At 45.1% G+C, this 14,628-nt stretch overlaps 1 protein-coding gene across 2 annotated transcripts in view; it reads left to right on the top strand.

Moving 5' to 3' along the window:
• xirp2a (xin actin binding repeat containing 2a) overlaps positions 1-11,222 on the top strand; it is a 35,063-nt gene extending 23,841 nt beyond the window's left edge. For both annotated transcript variants that reach the window (XM_057027579.1, XM_057027580.1), the window contains 5 exons: positions 128-197; positions 547-638; positions 970-10,030; positions 10,818-10,951; positions 11,043-11,222. In XM_057027579.1, the coding sequence (XP_056883559.1) occupies positions 128-197; positions 547-638; positions 970-10,030; positions 10,818-10,912 (9,318 nt within the window). In that variant the 3' untranslated portion in view covers positions 10,913-10,951; positions 11,043-11,222. The remainder of the gene's footprint in view (positions 1-127; positions 198-546; positions 639-969; positions 10,031-10,817; positions 10,952-11,042) is intronic.
• The last annotated feature ends 3,406 nt before the right edge of the window (positions 11,223-14,628 follow it).

Here is a 14,628-nt window from a genome sequence, read left to right as displayed (position 1 = left end):
GCACATAATGTGCCCTATATAGGAAATTAGCCTCATGCTAGGTCTTAACTTTTGCACTGATTGAAAACAGTTGGAAACTGTACTGCAATTGCCAGTGAAATAATGGGTTTCTACTGTCTACTAACAGATGATCCAAGATGAACGAGTACATCATAACAATGTGGCCGCCACTTACGGGAACCATTGCAATGAAACAGGTGATTCTGCTCGTTCCTTTTATATTGTAATTTGCTCACTTTATCACAGTCCTCTTATGTTCTGTATATTAATGATTATTTTAACGACTGATGAATAAAGGATGAGCTATGGAAATGACTTCAGATGATTTCCTCTTCTATGCACAGTAACAGATCTAGTCAGGGAAATGTCAGGAAGGTAAAATCTCAGATAATGGAAAGTGGGCAATCACTGCTGCGTGGTTTGCGAAAATGAAAACTACTCAGATTTTTTTTTTTAATGAAATGATTTATTTCCCTCTGCAATCCCCCTGAGCTTCCTCACTGTGAATGACTTAATGAGGCAGCCTTGTTTTTGTGTCTAATTCAGTTATGCTCGTTGGAGGAGAGGACCTACCAAATGTCTCTGCTCAGGCTTTGAAGCAGCAATATGAGGAAGCTGCATCAGCCAAGGAAATCAAGGTAATAATGCTGTCTGGGAAACTAGATGCTAGTTTGGGTTTTTTAGATGGTGAGGACACATCATGATGTCATGATGCAAAATGCAAATGCAGCAGGTGGACCAAGAATAAACTGGTTTGGTTTTCCCAGGGTGAAAAAGAAAATGGCAGATTGAAACAGAACTCATATGTGCCAGACTGCTCTTAATGACAGCATCTGAGCTGGAATCTAACTTGTAATTAGAAAATCATCCTGGTTTGACAGAAAATGTGTTCATAATTATATAATTAACTTTGTTAATCCCCCCCATTTTATCAATGTGAAATTAACCTAAATTGCTTACAAACCTTAGGTTGATTTGGATTTCGACCAGTTTCAATGGGTTCCATTGAACACCTCAAAATCTTCAGTCACAAACTATGAAACTTCTGCTGCCTCAAAGACAACCATGGCCTCGTCATTTACTTCGGGATCAGCAGCGGCTCATGAAGAGGTAGAACATTTCCCACCCCCACCTGCACACGTATTGCAGGAGACTCTGCAATCCAGTGCTTCTAGGTCCCAGGAATCAGCCTCTCAGCACAGGCAAGCAATTAATAGGGAGCAGCACTTTAAAAGCAAGGGTAAGGCTGAACTAAAGCGCCTCTACAAACATATTCATCCAGAGGTCCGCAAGAATCTGGAAGCCGATTACCTGAGTGAGCTCGGCGAAGCAGAAATGGAATGCGAGGAAATGGGGGACGTTCAGCAGGCTTGTTACATGTTTGAAAACGATTGCAATAGTCCGTGTTCGAGTCCTGACAGAGACTCTGTGGAATGGGAGGAAATTCTCAAAGGTGAAGTTCAGTCTGTGCGCTGGATGTTTGAAAACAAGCCTCTGGATACAATCAAGGATGAAAGTCCAGATGAGAGCGAGGGGAAGAGCATTGCACATCAGGAAATCATCGCTGGTAAAGATGTGAAGTACACGGCTTGGATCTTTGAAACTCAGCCTATGGATGCCCTGGGGACGGACACGGCTGGCGAGGCCGAGGAGTCGCAAAAGTCAGCTGCTATGGCCAGAGGAGATGTGCGCACCGCAACGTGGCTTTTTGAGACACAGCCACTTGATTGTCTGAATAAGATCTATCATGAGGACGAGCAGGAAGCAGATGTTGTTGTCACCCGAGACATTGCCGGTGGAGATGTGAAGACCGCTAGATACCTCTTTGAAACCCAGCATCTGGATTCTTTAGGCAAAACTGAAACAATCAAGGAGAGCCACTTTCTGAACCTGAAGTCCGAGCTTGAGGAAATCAAGGGGGACGTGAAAACCACCACGCGCAAGTTTGAGACACAGCCAATGTGTGTGATCAGGGGTGACTCAGGAGAGATGTTGGAGGTCACCACTGTCCGCAGGGAAGAGACTGAGAAGGGAGACGTTAAGACATCGCGCTGGATGTTTGAAACACAGCCCCTTGATATGATAAACAAAGATCCTGCAAAGGTAAAACTTATATGTGGGATTTCAATGGAGGACAGCGTCGAATGTGGCGTAAACAGAGGTACGTGGCTTTTTGAGACAAAGACTCTTGACACGATCAATGATGAGGAGTGGGAGAGTTCCAGGAAACAGAAGGAAGAGATAATTGGTGCCGATGTGAAGAAGCACTGTCAGGTATTTGAGACGCAGCCTATGGATACTTTGAAGGACAATGCCAACGCGAGGCCTGTAACTACAGAGGAGATTGTAGGGGGCGATGTTCGATCAGCAAAACATTTGTTTGAATCTGCACCTGCGGAAAACCTGAAAGACCTTTTAGAAGTGGGAAAGCTCAAGAAAATGGTGACATCTGAAGAAGAAAAGGGTGATGTGAGGCATCAAAAATGGGTATTTGAAAGCCAGCCACTTGAGAATATACGGGAGGAGAAGAAAGAGATCATCAGGACTGTGAATGTCGAAGCTCTGGACAAAGGAGATGTGACCAATTATAAAGAAAGGTTTGAAAGTATGGATTTAAGCAAGTGCGAAGGAACACAAAGAATCCATGTTGAAGGTGTCACGAGTGGTTCTGTCAAATCCAACAGAGAGCTTTTTGAATCCACCCCGATGTACGCTATGCAAGACAGCTCTGGCCATTACCATGAGTTAAAGACAGTGAGGCGTGAGGAGATTGTGAAGGGAGATGTGCACAGTTGCAGATGGATGTTTGAAACTCGTCCCATTGATGAGTTTGATGAAAGCATCGATAAATTCCAAATCATAAAAGGAATATCTAAGCAGGAAGTCCAGTCGGGGGACGTCAAAACTGCAAAGTGGTTGTTTGAAACACAGCAGCTGGATGCTATTAAATATTTTAATAATTTTGAGGATGAAGAACATGAAATTAAGGAAGGCACTGAAATTGAGAAAGGGGATGTGAAGACTTGTAGGTGGCTATTTGAGACCCGCCCATTGGATGGGTTGTATGACAAGGTGGAAAAGAATGAGGCTGACATCGAGGAAGTGGCAAAAGGTGACGTCAAAACCTGCACCTGGCTCTTTGAGACGCAAACACTCGACAACATACGGGATCATACAGAGTCTGAGACCATCCTCAAAACCTGCACTGTAAAGGAGGAAGATATCCAAGGGAAAGATGTGAGACTGGCTCGCTTTCTGTTTGAGACAGAGAATCTTGAAAACATTACGGGCGAGGACAGCAGTTCCTTTAGGAAGGTTACGGAAATTAATATCCAGTCGGGCGACGTTTCTAGGATGAAGTACATCTTTGAGAATCGCTCCTCTGATATCATGAGCTCCACTTCTGAGGAAACGATGCAACGATTAAAGCTGCAGCAGGCGGAGGACATCCAGAGGGGAAACGTGGTCAACTGCACCTGGATGTTTGAGAATCAGCCAATGGATGAAATCCGGGAAGAGGCGAGGGATGTTCGCACCGTCACCGACGTACAGGGGGGCGACGTCGACAAAGGCCGCTTCATTTTTGAGACATATTCACTGGATCAGATTAAAGAGGAATCCTCTGATATGTCTAAACTCACCAGTATATTTAGGGATGAGAGAGAGAAAGGAGACGTGAAAAACTATACGATGATGTTTGAAAATCAGCCGCTGTATGCCATCAGGGACAAAGAAGGCCACTACCATGAAGTAACTACGGTTACCAAGGAGGAAATAATGAGAGGAGATGTGGTGGGGGCCCGGTGGCTGTTTGAGACCAAACCGCTGGATTCAATCAGAGATTCAGAGGAGGTTTATGTAATTAATTCTGTGACTGAGGAAGGCATAAATAAAGGAGACGTCAGCTCTGCAAGGTGGAAGTTTGAAACGCAACCACTCGACGAAATTACAGATGAAATCAAAGTCAGATCAAAAACGGTCGCAGACATCCAGGGTGGTGACGTGAAGTCCAGCAAAGAGCGTTTTGAGAGTGACGAAATGTCTCAAAAGTACATTAGAACTGTAAGTGTGAGCGAAATCCATAAAGGAGACGTAAGATCTGCCACTTGGATGTTTGAAACCCGCACAATTGACGAGATCCATGGCAAAGGAGTGGAGTATGATGGCATGGAGACAGTGACAAAAGAAGAGGTAATGAAAGGGGATGTCAAACAGTCTGTGTGGCTCTTTGAGAAGCAGCCCCTTGACAGTATCAAAGACAGTGATGGCACAGAAATCGTCGTCACAAAAGAGGAAATCCCACAGGCCGACGTCAAGACAACAACGTGGCTATTTGAAACTACTCCTTTCCACGATTTCAATGAGACCAAGGCGGAACAGAAAGAAATAATTGGCAAAAGCATCAAAGAGACACTTGAGGAGCTTTACTGTCAGAAAATGGTCGACTCACAGGGCATCCTAATTGAGGCCGATGAGATCGGCGATGTTCGCATGGCAAAGTATAAACTAATGAACCAGGAGGCTCCGCAAATCCAGAAAGAAGAGATTATTAGAGGAGATCTGAGCAACATAATGATGAACCTCCTGACCCGCAGGGAGATCTCTGAAAAGGGGATAACTATTGACAAGGAGGAGCGGGGGAACGTCAACAATACAGTGAAGCAACTTCTCAACCAGGAAAGGGGGATCAATATAGAGAAAGAGGAAATTATTGCCGGTGACATTCAAGAGGCCATAAGTAGTCTTCTCAGGAACGAGGGTTCCTCCAAGCATGGCATTTTAATTCAAGAGGATGAGAAAGGAGACGTTAAAATGACTGTCTATTCACTTTTAAATAAAGGAGAGACCACTTGCGTGGAAAAGGAGGATATCATTCACGGCAATGTCAGCAGAACACTGCACCGTCTGCTATCCAGCACAGCGGAAGATGAATGTAAAAAAATAAGGGTGGGAGACATGGAAAGGGGTAACGTCAGCTTTTATTCGACGTGCATTGAGTCTGGAGCTTTGGATTACTTGAAGCAGCTTCAGTGTGAACCCGATGAGTCCCAGGAAAAGGTGGAAAAGGAGTACATTATTGGCGGTGATATAGAAGGGACTAAAATATTGCTGCGGAAGAATCAGCAGGAGATTGGTCGCACCGTAGCAGAGGATGACATTGTTCCTGGTGATGTACACAACACTGTCAAAGTCTTTATAACTGAGCCTGCTGTTACCTACAAAAACTTAGAGAAACAGGATATTGTTAAAGGTGACCTATGTGCAGCCCTGGATTCACTGACCCAAGCTATCAACCAGAAAGTAGTAATAGAGAAAGAGCAGGTGGTGAAAGGAGACATACCGAGCACTTTGAAGTGTCTGGAAGAGGCTCAACATCAGGCCAAAGAAATGGAAAAGCCTGAAATTGTCAGGGGAGACATCAGAGGTGCTCTTCAGTCACTAGAGAAATCTGTGAGCAGCAGTGTGGAAGCTACTATTGAGGATTTAGTGGCAGGCGATGTCAAAGGGACACTGAAATCCCTTGAGGAGGCAAAGAAAGTTGTGAAAGAGGTTGAAAAAGAGGACATAGTCAAAGGTGATATCCTCACTGCCATGCAAAGTTTACATGAGCTATCTAGCGAGAAAAAGCTGTATCAACATCAAGTTAGCGAACAAGGGGATGTTAAAGGCACCATCCAGCTCCTGTTAGAACCAACCACAACAGACGGGGGGGAAACAACACAAGTGGAAAAAGAGGAAGTAGTTAAAGGCGATGTTCAAGGGGCCATAAAATGCCTAATGCAAAGAAAACAGCACTCAAATCCAAAACGCATGCATCCCCCAAAGAAAGCAAAAGTGCCTGTGAGAAATCCATCAACTGTAAAGCAAGTGGGGCATGAATACTTACATGAAGCAAAGAGTGAGAGTGTGGCAGGCAATCCAGCCCCCGCTGTGAAAAACCTTTCTCAGAGCAGTGAGTCACACGAGCACACGCAGAGGCACAACGAAAGGAAATCGGTGAAAACACAAGTAACAACCCAAGAGGATTGCGCTGTTACTATAGCCAAAGCACACAATACAACTGGGGTTTCACAAAAAAAGAGCATAAAAGAAGAGCAACTGAAAGCACCACCTCCACAGAAAATTCAAGTTGCTAAACGCATCGCGGGAAAAAATAAGCCAATTCCCATCCACGATCAAATGCAGTCTAAAAGCACTGATGGGAATTTGGTTCAAGAGGTTCAAAATACATCACAGATGAATATTTCAAACAAGCAAATATGCGAGACAAAGACAGTGAAGCAGGTGCAGACGACAGTGATTGAGAAAAGTGTCAGGCATAAGGAAAATGTCACAGTGTCAGAGCAAATGTCTCAAAAACACACAGAAAAGAAAGCTTTCACTGAAAAACAAAGTTTCAAAAATATGAAGAGCGAGTACCGTAATCTTGATATGATGAGGAAAGGTGTGATTACAAAGCCAAAGCCAGAGATTCATTTCCCCCCGCCTCCATCTTCACCACCTCCGCCCTCTGAGTCCGAGCTCTCCCTCCCTCCACCACCACCGCCCGTGCTCGAGAGCCCAACGTCCTCTCAGCCTTCTACTATGAGGCAGGACATCGACCTGCCCCCTCCGCCACCTCCTCTTCCCATGGAGGGTGAGGTAGAATTCTTCCCACCACCACCTCCTACACTGTCTGAAGATTTTCTCCCTCCGCCTCCCTCACAGCAAGAACTTAATGCAATGCCTCGACTCACTCCTACAAAGCCCGCCAGTAGGCCTTTATTCAAAGTGCCTCAACCACCGGAGACACAGAAGCAGCCTGTGCACTGCACACCCAAATGGCAGAGAAAGCAGCCAACTCCTGCACTGTCACAGCTCCGCTCTGATCAGGCATCTACCACATCAACAGTCTGCAAAAAGGAAACTAAAGTTGAAGAGAAAAAGGAGTCAGTACAGCAGATTGAAACCGTAAATCAAACCGAATCTGAGGTTGTGACGAAAAACACCCCAGTTGCAAAACCAGTGCAGGGGAAAAGCCCAAAACCTCCCAAAAAAGTATTTGTGCCTCCCATAAAACTTCCCCCAACTCCCGAACCGGTACCTGCATCAAAGCCGAGACCGTACGCGTGCAAATTTAAAACACCCCTCATGCTGGCAGAGGAAAGGTACCGCCAGCAGAAAATGGAGAAAGAAAAAACAGAAACAAGCACTGTCACAACTCCCATTTCCCCTCCAATTAATATACTTCCCTGCGCTGCAAGTGCTGATCTTTGTGCAGCACAGAACACAGAGAAAGATGTGGTCACTGAAGTGACAAAAGCTGCAATGGAAGAAACAAAAACAGTTTCCAGAGGGGCTATATCAGCTCAAGAAATGCTTACAAAGAAAGCTGCCTCCCAGATCCCTATGAGCAAGCCTTTAGCTCCACCGGCAAATAAGAAATCAGTCCCCGCATCTTCCAGTGTGTCTGTAGATAAAAAGCATATTTCAAGCGAGCAATCCTGTGAAAAAACGCTGACCTCAGCCGATGTTAAAAAGTGTCAGACTACACCAGAGAATCAGCCTGTGCTTTCCCCCCATTATGAGGTTTCAAACAACGATGTGCACTCCAGCTCAAGTGTTGTCACTTCCTCAGTCTCAGAACAGCAGCGGTTTATTAAGAAATCTAGCACCAAGTCCATCACTGCTGCACAGAGCACCGTCCTGGAAAATGGGCTGTTTCAGAGCCAGGCACAGAAATCTGAAGACACACAGAACACAAACCTGCCCCTCACACACCAGGGAAAAATCAGTTCCTCCCAGTTCCAACCCAGTAAAATTCCCAAAGTAACTCCAAGCTTTAAGGTCAAAACCTTCAAGGTGCCAACTGAAAAAAAGGAAGATAAATGTGGCATTTTGGGACAAAAGGAATCAATGAAGAGTTTAATACATTTACAGCAAGGGAAATGCAGTGTGACACAGAGAACTGACACAAAGGTGAATGTGGAGAACAGTCAGGCGACATCAGCGAGTGCCGAGTTGAAACCTGAAATGAAACTAAACAAGAAAAGTCAGATGACACTTCCCATAAAAGAAGCTGAGTTGGAACTTCACGTGAAAAAGGGAATGAAGGTGTCCAAGAATGAGACCAAGGCAAACCCGTCACCATCAGTTACCGCTTTAATGCCTAAGATGGCAAAGATAACAAATGCAGCAGCTCATCAAGGACACAGCCATGTATCTGTCTCTCACAGCCAGCAGAGCATGAAGACGGAACACAAGGAGGTGGCGGTGACTGAGAGAGTGGTGCAGCAGGAACATCAGCGGCAGGAAGCTGTGCAGATGCACACGCGGCAAATAACGCTACAAGCAGCAGAATCAAATAAAATGCAAATAAAGGCAGCAAAGTCCAAAGATGGGCCTAAGGAAATGTCTCTGAAAGGAAAGGGGAAAATTGTCCGTAAAGACAGGGTTAATTCAGAAGAAATCACAGATTTAGAGAAATATAACGTGATACAGAATCTGCTCAAACACATTGAAGAGCTCGAGGGCACGCCAGGCAAAGTAGACCCCAGCACTGTCATGATGATTATAACTCAAATCCCTGACTGGGTGATGGGCCTGGAGGAAAAAAAGAACTTAAGTGAAATTGCTAAAAAGCAAAGTAATAAAAAGCTGAAAGAAATGATGGGCTATGTGAAAAGAATCGTGCAGGCGAAGCTTCCAGTTTTAGCTGACAACCTGACGGCCATGGAAAATCAGGAAACGGAACAGGAAAAACCACTGCCACCCCCACCAGCTCCTCTAACCCTGGAAAAGAAAGTTCTCAGTGGAGCGACACTATCAAAGATCAGCATTGGATCCTCTAAAACTGAAATAAAGGTCTTGGAGGAGAAACAGTCCCTTCAGCAGTGCAGAGTGCACCAGCAGGCGGATCCAAGAGTGTCCTCCCCGTTAATGAGCATTCGCTCTCCGTCACCCACTTTTATCAGCATCGAGTCGAGGAAAGTGGACTCACCGGTCCGGGCGACTCCGCCACCCTACAAATCAGTTGGGACGCCTCCTCCTCGTAAATCATTCACGCCCACGCCCTCCTTCAGCAGAGCCACCCCTTCTCCCACCCTCAGCCGATCAGAGAAGCCGATGAAACCGAAAGATAGCGCTGCAAATGTTAGCCACGGTGTGACTCCTCCACCTCCCGTGGTGGTTCTGGAGCCTTTTGTAGCAGACACAGAGCAGTCAATGACATTCGGCCACAGGGAGACTCACGCAGAAGAAAATGAGCGAGAACGGACCGATGTTTCAGAAATGGTGGACTCCATGGCCACCGTGAAGGACAAAAAGTCTTTCTTTGAGGAGGCACACAAGGCTGAGGTCAACAAGGTGTACATCCGAAAGGACCCCATTGATATTCCCGAGCGTTTGGCGCCTGACATTGAGGAAGGAAATGTGCTGATAGACCTTCTAAAAGAGGACCTCCCCAGAGTTGACTTGTCTAAGCTAGTTAATCGATTTGAATCCCCACAGCCTCAAGTCTACACCAGAAAAGAGCCTATTGTGATTTCAGAGAGGCTGGGAAGTGACACAGAAGATGCAGAGACCAACCCGCAAACTCCCAGAACAGAAGACGTCCCGATGTTCACAGTTAAAGCAATAAAGGATGTGTTTGAGACGGGTGAGCACAGCTCCCAGGCAGCTAGAGACCTTAGAGAACAGATAGAGAGAAGAGAATCCGAGTCCGTATATTCCGAGCCGGCCGGTCACTCTGAAACAACAGCGGTCAACGAGCATTTCTGCAGCATCGACGATTTCGGAAACATCACGAGGGGGGCGAGGAATGCGGTGCATTCGGGGACCTCCCTGACCCACGTTAACCCTCCGTCCTATGCTGATGTGGTGAGGGGCAACGTGGAAGCCGTGCCTGCAGATGCCTCCACCGAGGAACTGTTGAGAAACTTCCAGCAGTCGTGGGCACAGAGCCAAGGAGTTTTCCAGAACCTAGGCTTCAGCGTGACGGAGCAGCGGACTTCACAGATCGTAACACATCAACAGGAGACTGTTGTGACGGGTAACCGAGCTGCACGGCATGAGGATACTAAACAGATGAGATGGTGTGTTTGACGTGCTTTGTGTATTTGAAGACACCAGCTGCCTCTTGTGGAAAGAAAAGCATTAACACTGTTTATTCATGTCCGGATACCTACAGTTGCACTAAACTGGCAATGATGTAACATGTTCATGGATTCTTGCTGTTTGTGTGATACTCATGCGGCGTGGCAAAAAGTTGAATGGCCCTGAATGTCAACAGACTGCTGACAGCTGTAGCTTAGCCAAAATGTTCTAATTTTTCTAGTGTCAGCCTGTAAATAATGTTGATGTTTTCGTTTGGTGTGTTGGTCTGTTGCTCCGCCCTCCACCAATCATCAAGTCAGTGGTGTCTCGGCATCCGGGTTGCCAGTTCACATGTGTTTGCAAACACAAATGAGATCACAAAGGACAAATGTCTGACGTTACGAGACCTAAAAGAGAAATTACCGGTAGTAGCAAATTGAGAAATAACAATGCTGACTTGTCGTTGCCATTTCAGATGTTTCCTTAAATCGCTGATACGATTGTTCCGAGTTTACACAGAAAGGTTTTTTCTATCACACACTGCATAACACGACTAATCTTTTGTGTTGTTAGTTGCGATTGGTCATCTTCTAATCAAGTTATCTGGAAGGAACCATGTGATTTTGAGTCTTAGACCAAATCTCAATTGTTCCAAGTAGCACTGTTCAGGGAATTTAGAAAGGATTTATTAGCCCGTTCCAGACCAGCAATGTAAATTGTGGCTTGCTATTTTTATCTTGCAGAAAATTCGAGTTCCAGAGTCCGAACTGTGCAGGGCATGTCGGAAGAGGGTCTACCCCATGGAGTCGCTGATTGCAGACAAACAAAGCTTCCATAAAAGCTGCTTCCGCTGCGAACACTGCAGAGGCAAGCTAAGGTGAAGCTTTACTGGTTTACAGAGCGTCAGCATTTTTTTTTCGCTTTTTCTTAGCACAAATTAAGCTTTTTTGTTTCCTTTTTTGAAACAGCCTTGGCAACTATGCCTCTCTCCATGGACGGATGTACTGCAAGCCACACTATAAGCAACTATTCAAGTCCAAAGGAAATTATGATGAAGCATTTGGACAGAAGCCACACAAAGAACAATGGGGTAATAAAAATTCATCTGAAAAGACACAAGTCAAATCATTTGAAAAGAAAGTCACAGATTCCAGTTATTCCAGTGTCGCTCGGAGTACATTACCATCTCCAGATAAGGACATAAACAAATGTGTGGATGACAACAGAAAGCCCTGTAGCAAGATTTCCATTGTGTGGCCTCCTCAGTCGGATTCCCCAAAGAAATCTTTCACTATCGAAGAGGAGCTGAAGGTGGTTAAGCCATCATGGCCCCCTAAAGAGGGCTTAGCCGACGAAAGCGAATCCCTAAACCAACCTGTGAAACCTCCAATAAAGGGTGCTGACATCCCTGTTGCACAAGCGCAAAACAGACTGCAGGAGGCTCATGAAGCACACCAGAATGCACGTTTAACAGAGACGGAGAGAAAACCTGAAGAGGTCAGCGGGGAGGCGGCAACTGTCACTCCGGAACCTGAGGAGTCACACAGCGGCGCTGAGGAGGGGACACAAGCTGGCCGTGAAATGGACTCTGACGTGCAGCCTGGAGTGAAAGAATGTACGAAAGATGAAGGAGAGGACAACGTAGGAAGGCTGGAAGAAGGAATAAATGGAGATGACAGGAAAATAGAGATTGCAGAAGATAAGAAGAGTCAAGAGAATGTTGATGAAGAAGGTAATGGTAGGGCAGACAAAGAGGAGGCGGTAAAGGTCACAATAAGAGACGATACAGAGCTGACAGAGAACCCAAATTCCAATAATAATAACAACAGTAATAATAAGGATGATGACAGTAATAATGGTTGGACCATGCATAGCAATCGAATCTGCTTAGGGTTTAGTAACGATGAGAGGAAGGAAAAGCAGCCCGTCGTCGTGACGCCCGCAGCAGCTCTCTCACCAGCTGCTCACAGTAACGAAACGAGAAGGATGCCAAGCGAAGTGCTGCCACTGACACAGAGTCATGATGCTTGCATGCCATCGGGTGCCAAATGTACAGAAGACACAGACTGCCGCTCAGACTGCCATTTCTTTCCAGCGATGGAAGAGGGAGCTTTCAGCTGTGAGGCAGGCGAGCCAAAGATCTGCACATCCAGCTTCCTCGAAGACGTTTTTGCAGGCTTGAGCACCAGCAGCTCCAGCCTGCTATCTGATCTGAAATCCGACATCTTCGGTCCATCTGCAGAGGAGACGCCTCGGGGGTCGGCGCTGGGTGACCTTTTCGATTTTGAGACAGTGGCGAGAGGAGGCAGCGTAAACGCTGGAGACGGAGCTTTTACGTGGGCAGATGACGAGGAGCTGACGGCAGAGGAGCAGATCAAGAGGAACAGATGCTACGATGATGACGACAGTGACCACAAATGAATTTATCCCATTTACATCATAATCAGCCAATACCTTCAGATCTATGTCCATGGAGAGACAAACTGCTCCGGTTGAACGTTTCTGCTATAATCAGTACGCATCGGTTTGATGTCTTTGAATGCACCTGGTGTGCAGAAATCTAGGAAATATTTTCAAACAACTCAGCTATGTGCTTTAACAGCCAATTTCTTTTCTTTCTTTGACTGAGCGGAAGCCAACTTTCTATTGTTTCCGGATAAAGAGGTTTCCCTCGTTCATTATCTCACTGCTGTGGTTGAAATAAAGCTTTTAAACATCACACAATATGACTTTTTAATCAGTAAGCAGGGTCTGTAATAGGACAGCCCAGCTGAGAGTTCTCGATCGCTGTATTGATCTCCTCTGAACGGCCGGTTGCAGGAGCAACATATTTTCTAATCAGAGTCTCTTTGTCACTTCTGACAAATTGTTTTTTTTTTCCCAGTTACAGTTCGACACTTACAATAATTGACTGCGAAGAGGCCATGCTGCCATGTTAATTACACCAGATACAACTAAGTGACGGGTCTTGCTGCATTTCGCTAATGCACCTTTTGTGGACAGCTCCGTCTTTCCTGGAGTGCCGTTGTGCATCTTTCTGTCACTGGCTTATTTTTCCTATGATGGTACATCTACATTGACAGTCCAAAGTGGTTGCAGTTTCTTTAATTTGTAATGGCTTTACCCACCAGTCACGCACTCAGACAGCTGCCGTTGAGGCTGCTTTTTGGCTCTCAAGACGTCCATAAAACATCACATCTACTACTGGCGTCCGTGACAGTTTTGTCAGGCTTCACTTCAACCAGCAGAACTGGGGAACTTCAGAACAAGTCAGTAGCTTCAGAAGACTATCGACTATTTGGACATGCTGCACACTAATAAGGAGTCTTTCAGGTAATTGTCTCCAAAATGGGTCAAAACAATGAAAAGCAGGTTTGCAAAATGAATACAGAATCTCTACAGTGACATTTGAAAGTCATTGAAAAATATTAAAATACTAAACTACACCACATTGTATATCCACACAATACTGTGTTTTACATTCTACTACTACTTGGAAAAAGATTATTTTTAGATGAATCCACTGATTAAATGATCTCCATAAAGATTAAAGAGCAATTAACTCAAATGTATTATCAAAGGAATTAACACAACTGTGAGAAAAACAAACAAATGTAAGTTTTTTCACCGGCGTCTCTCCCTATGGAAGCCCATTCCTGCCAGTAAACAAAAATAAACGTTTTTGAGATAAGTCATAATCATGAAATCATGAAATCATGACATTAAAAACTCACGATTAAGACATAAAAAAGTCATAATTATGAAACCAAACATTTTTTGATTATCAGTAAAGAAGCACAACAACTGGAGCACAGAAGCTCAAAACAGAGATGGATTGTAAATTTTCCACTTTATACATAACTTTACAAGCAATGAATAACTGGATCTGGTCATAAATTCCCATGCAATTATATTGAGCAAGAACTTCCTGGAAATGATTCTGAGAACAAAGAGGCTCAGCCGGAAAAATCAAACTGATTTGGCTGAAGCGGCAGCGTTCCTTGAACAGCAAAGTGAGATCTCTGCTCAGTACCGTGGTTCTAAGGTTTTAGGGTTTAAGGGTTTTAGGGTTCGAGTTAGGCGCGTTTACCACAGCTGTTGTTCAAATGAACCAAGGCCAGCCCATCAATGCACATGACTAGTTTAAACTTGACATTTGGCGTCACGATCAGTTGATGCAGTGCCATATTTTCCCAAAAAGAAGATTTTGCCTCAAGCTTGCAAAACAAGCAATGATCCAAAGATCTTGTTGGCTGTTTCATGGATGCTGTGAACACTGCCAGTGGGGCCCTGCCAGACTGAGACTTCATTTGGGAACAGAAAATGGCCATATGGCAGATGTCCGGCCTTATTTGCATTTGTCAGAGAATGAAACTGGATCAGAGACTGCAACCTTGGGTCCAAGGCCTGGAAACCATCACACCCAGAACTAGTGGACAGGACTAGGACGGGATTGTTACTTCTCACACAACTTTTTAGACAAGTCTTTAATCCTGTTTTTTTTTCTTCAGACAATACAGAGATGTTACACAAAAGCTGATTATTCCAGCGCAA

This window comes from Takifugu flavidus, chromosome 3 (assembly GCF_003711565.1).
Source record: "Takifugu flavidus isolate HTHZ2018 chromosome 3, ASM371156v2, whole genome shotgun sequence".
Lineage (NCBI taxonomy): Eukaryota > Metazoa > Chordata > Actinopteri > Tetraodontiformes > Tetraodontidae > Takifugu > Takifugu flavidus.
Note: the sequence above shows the minus strand (reverse complement) of the source record. Positions and strands in the feature narration are given on the sequence as shown.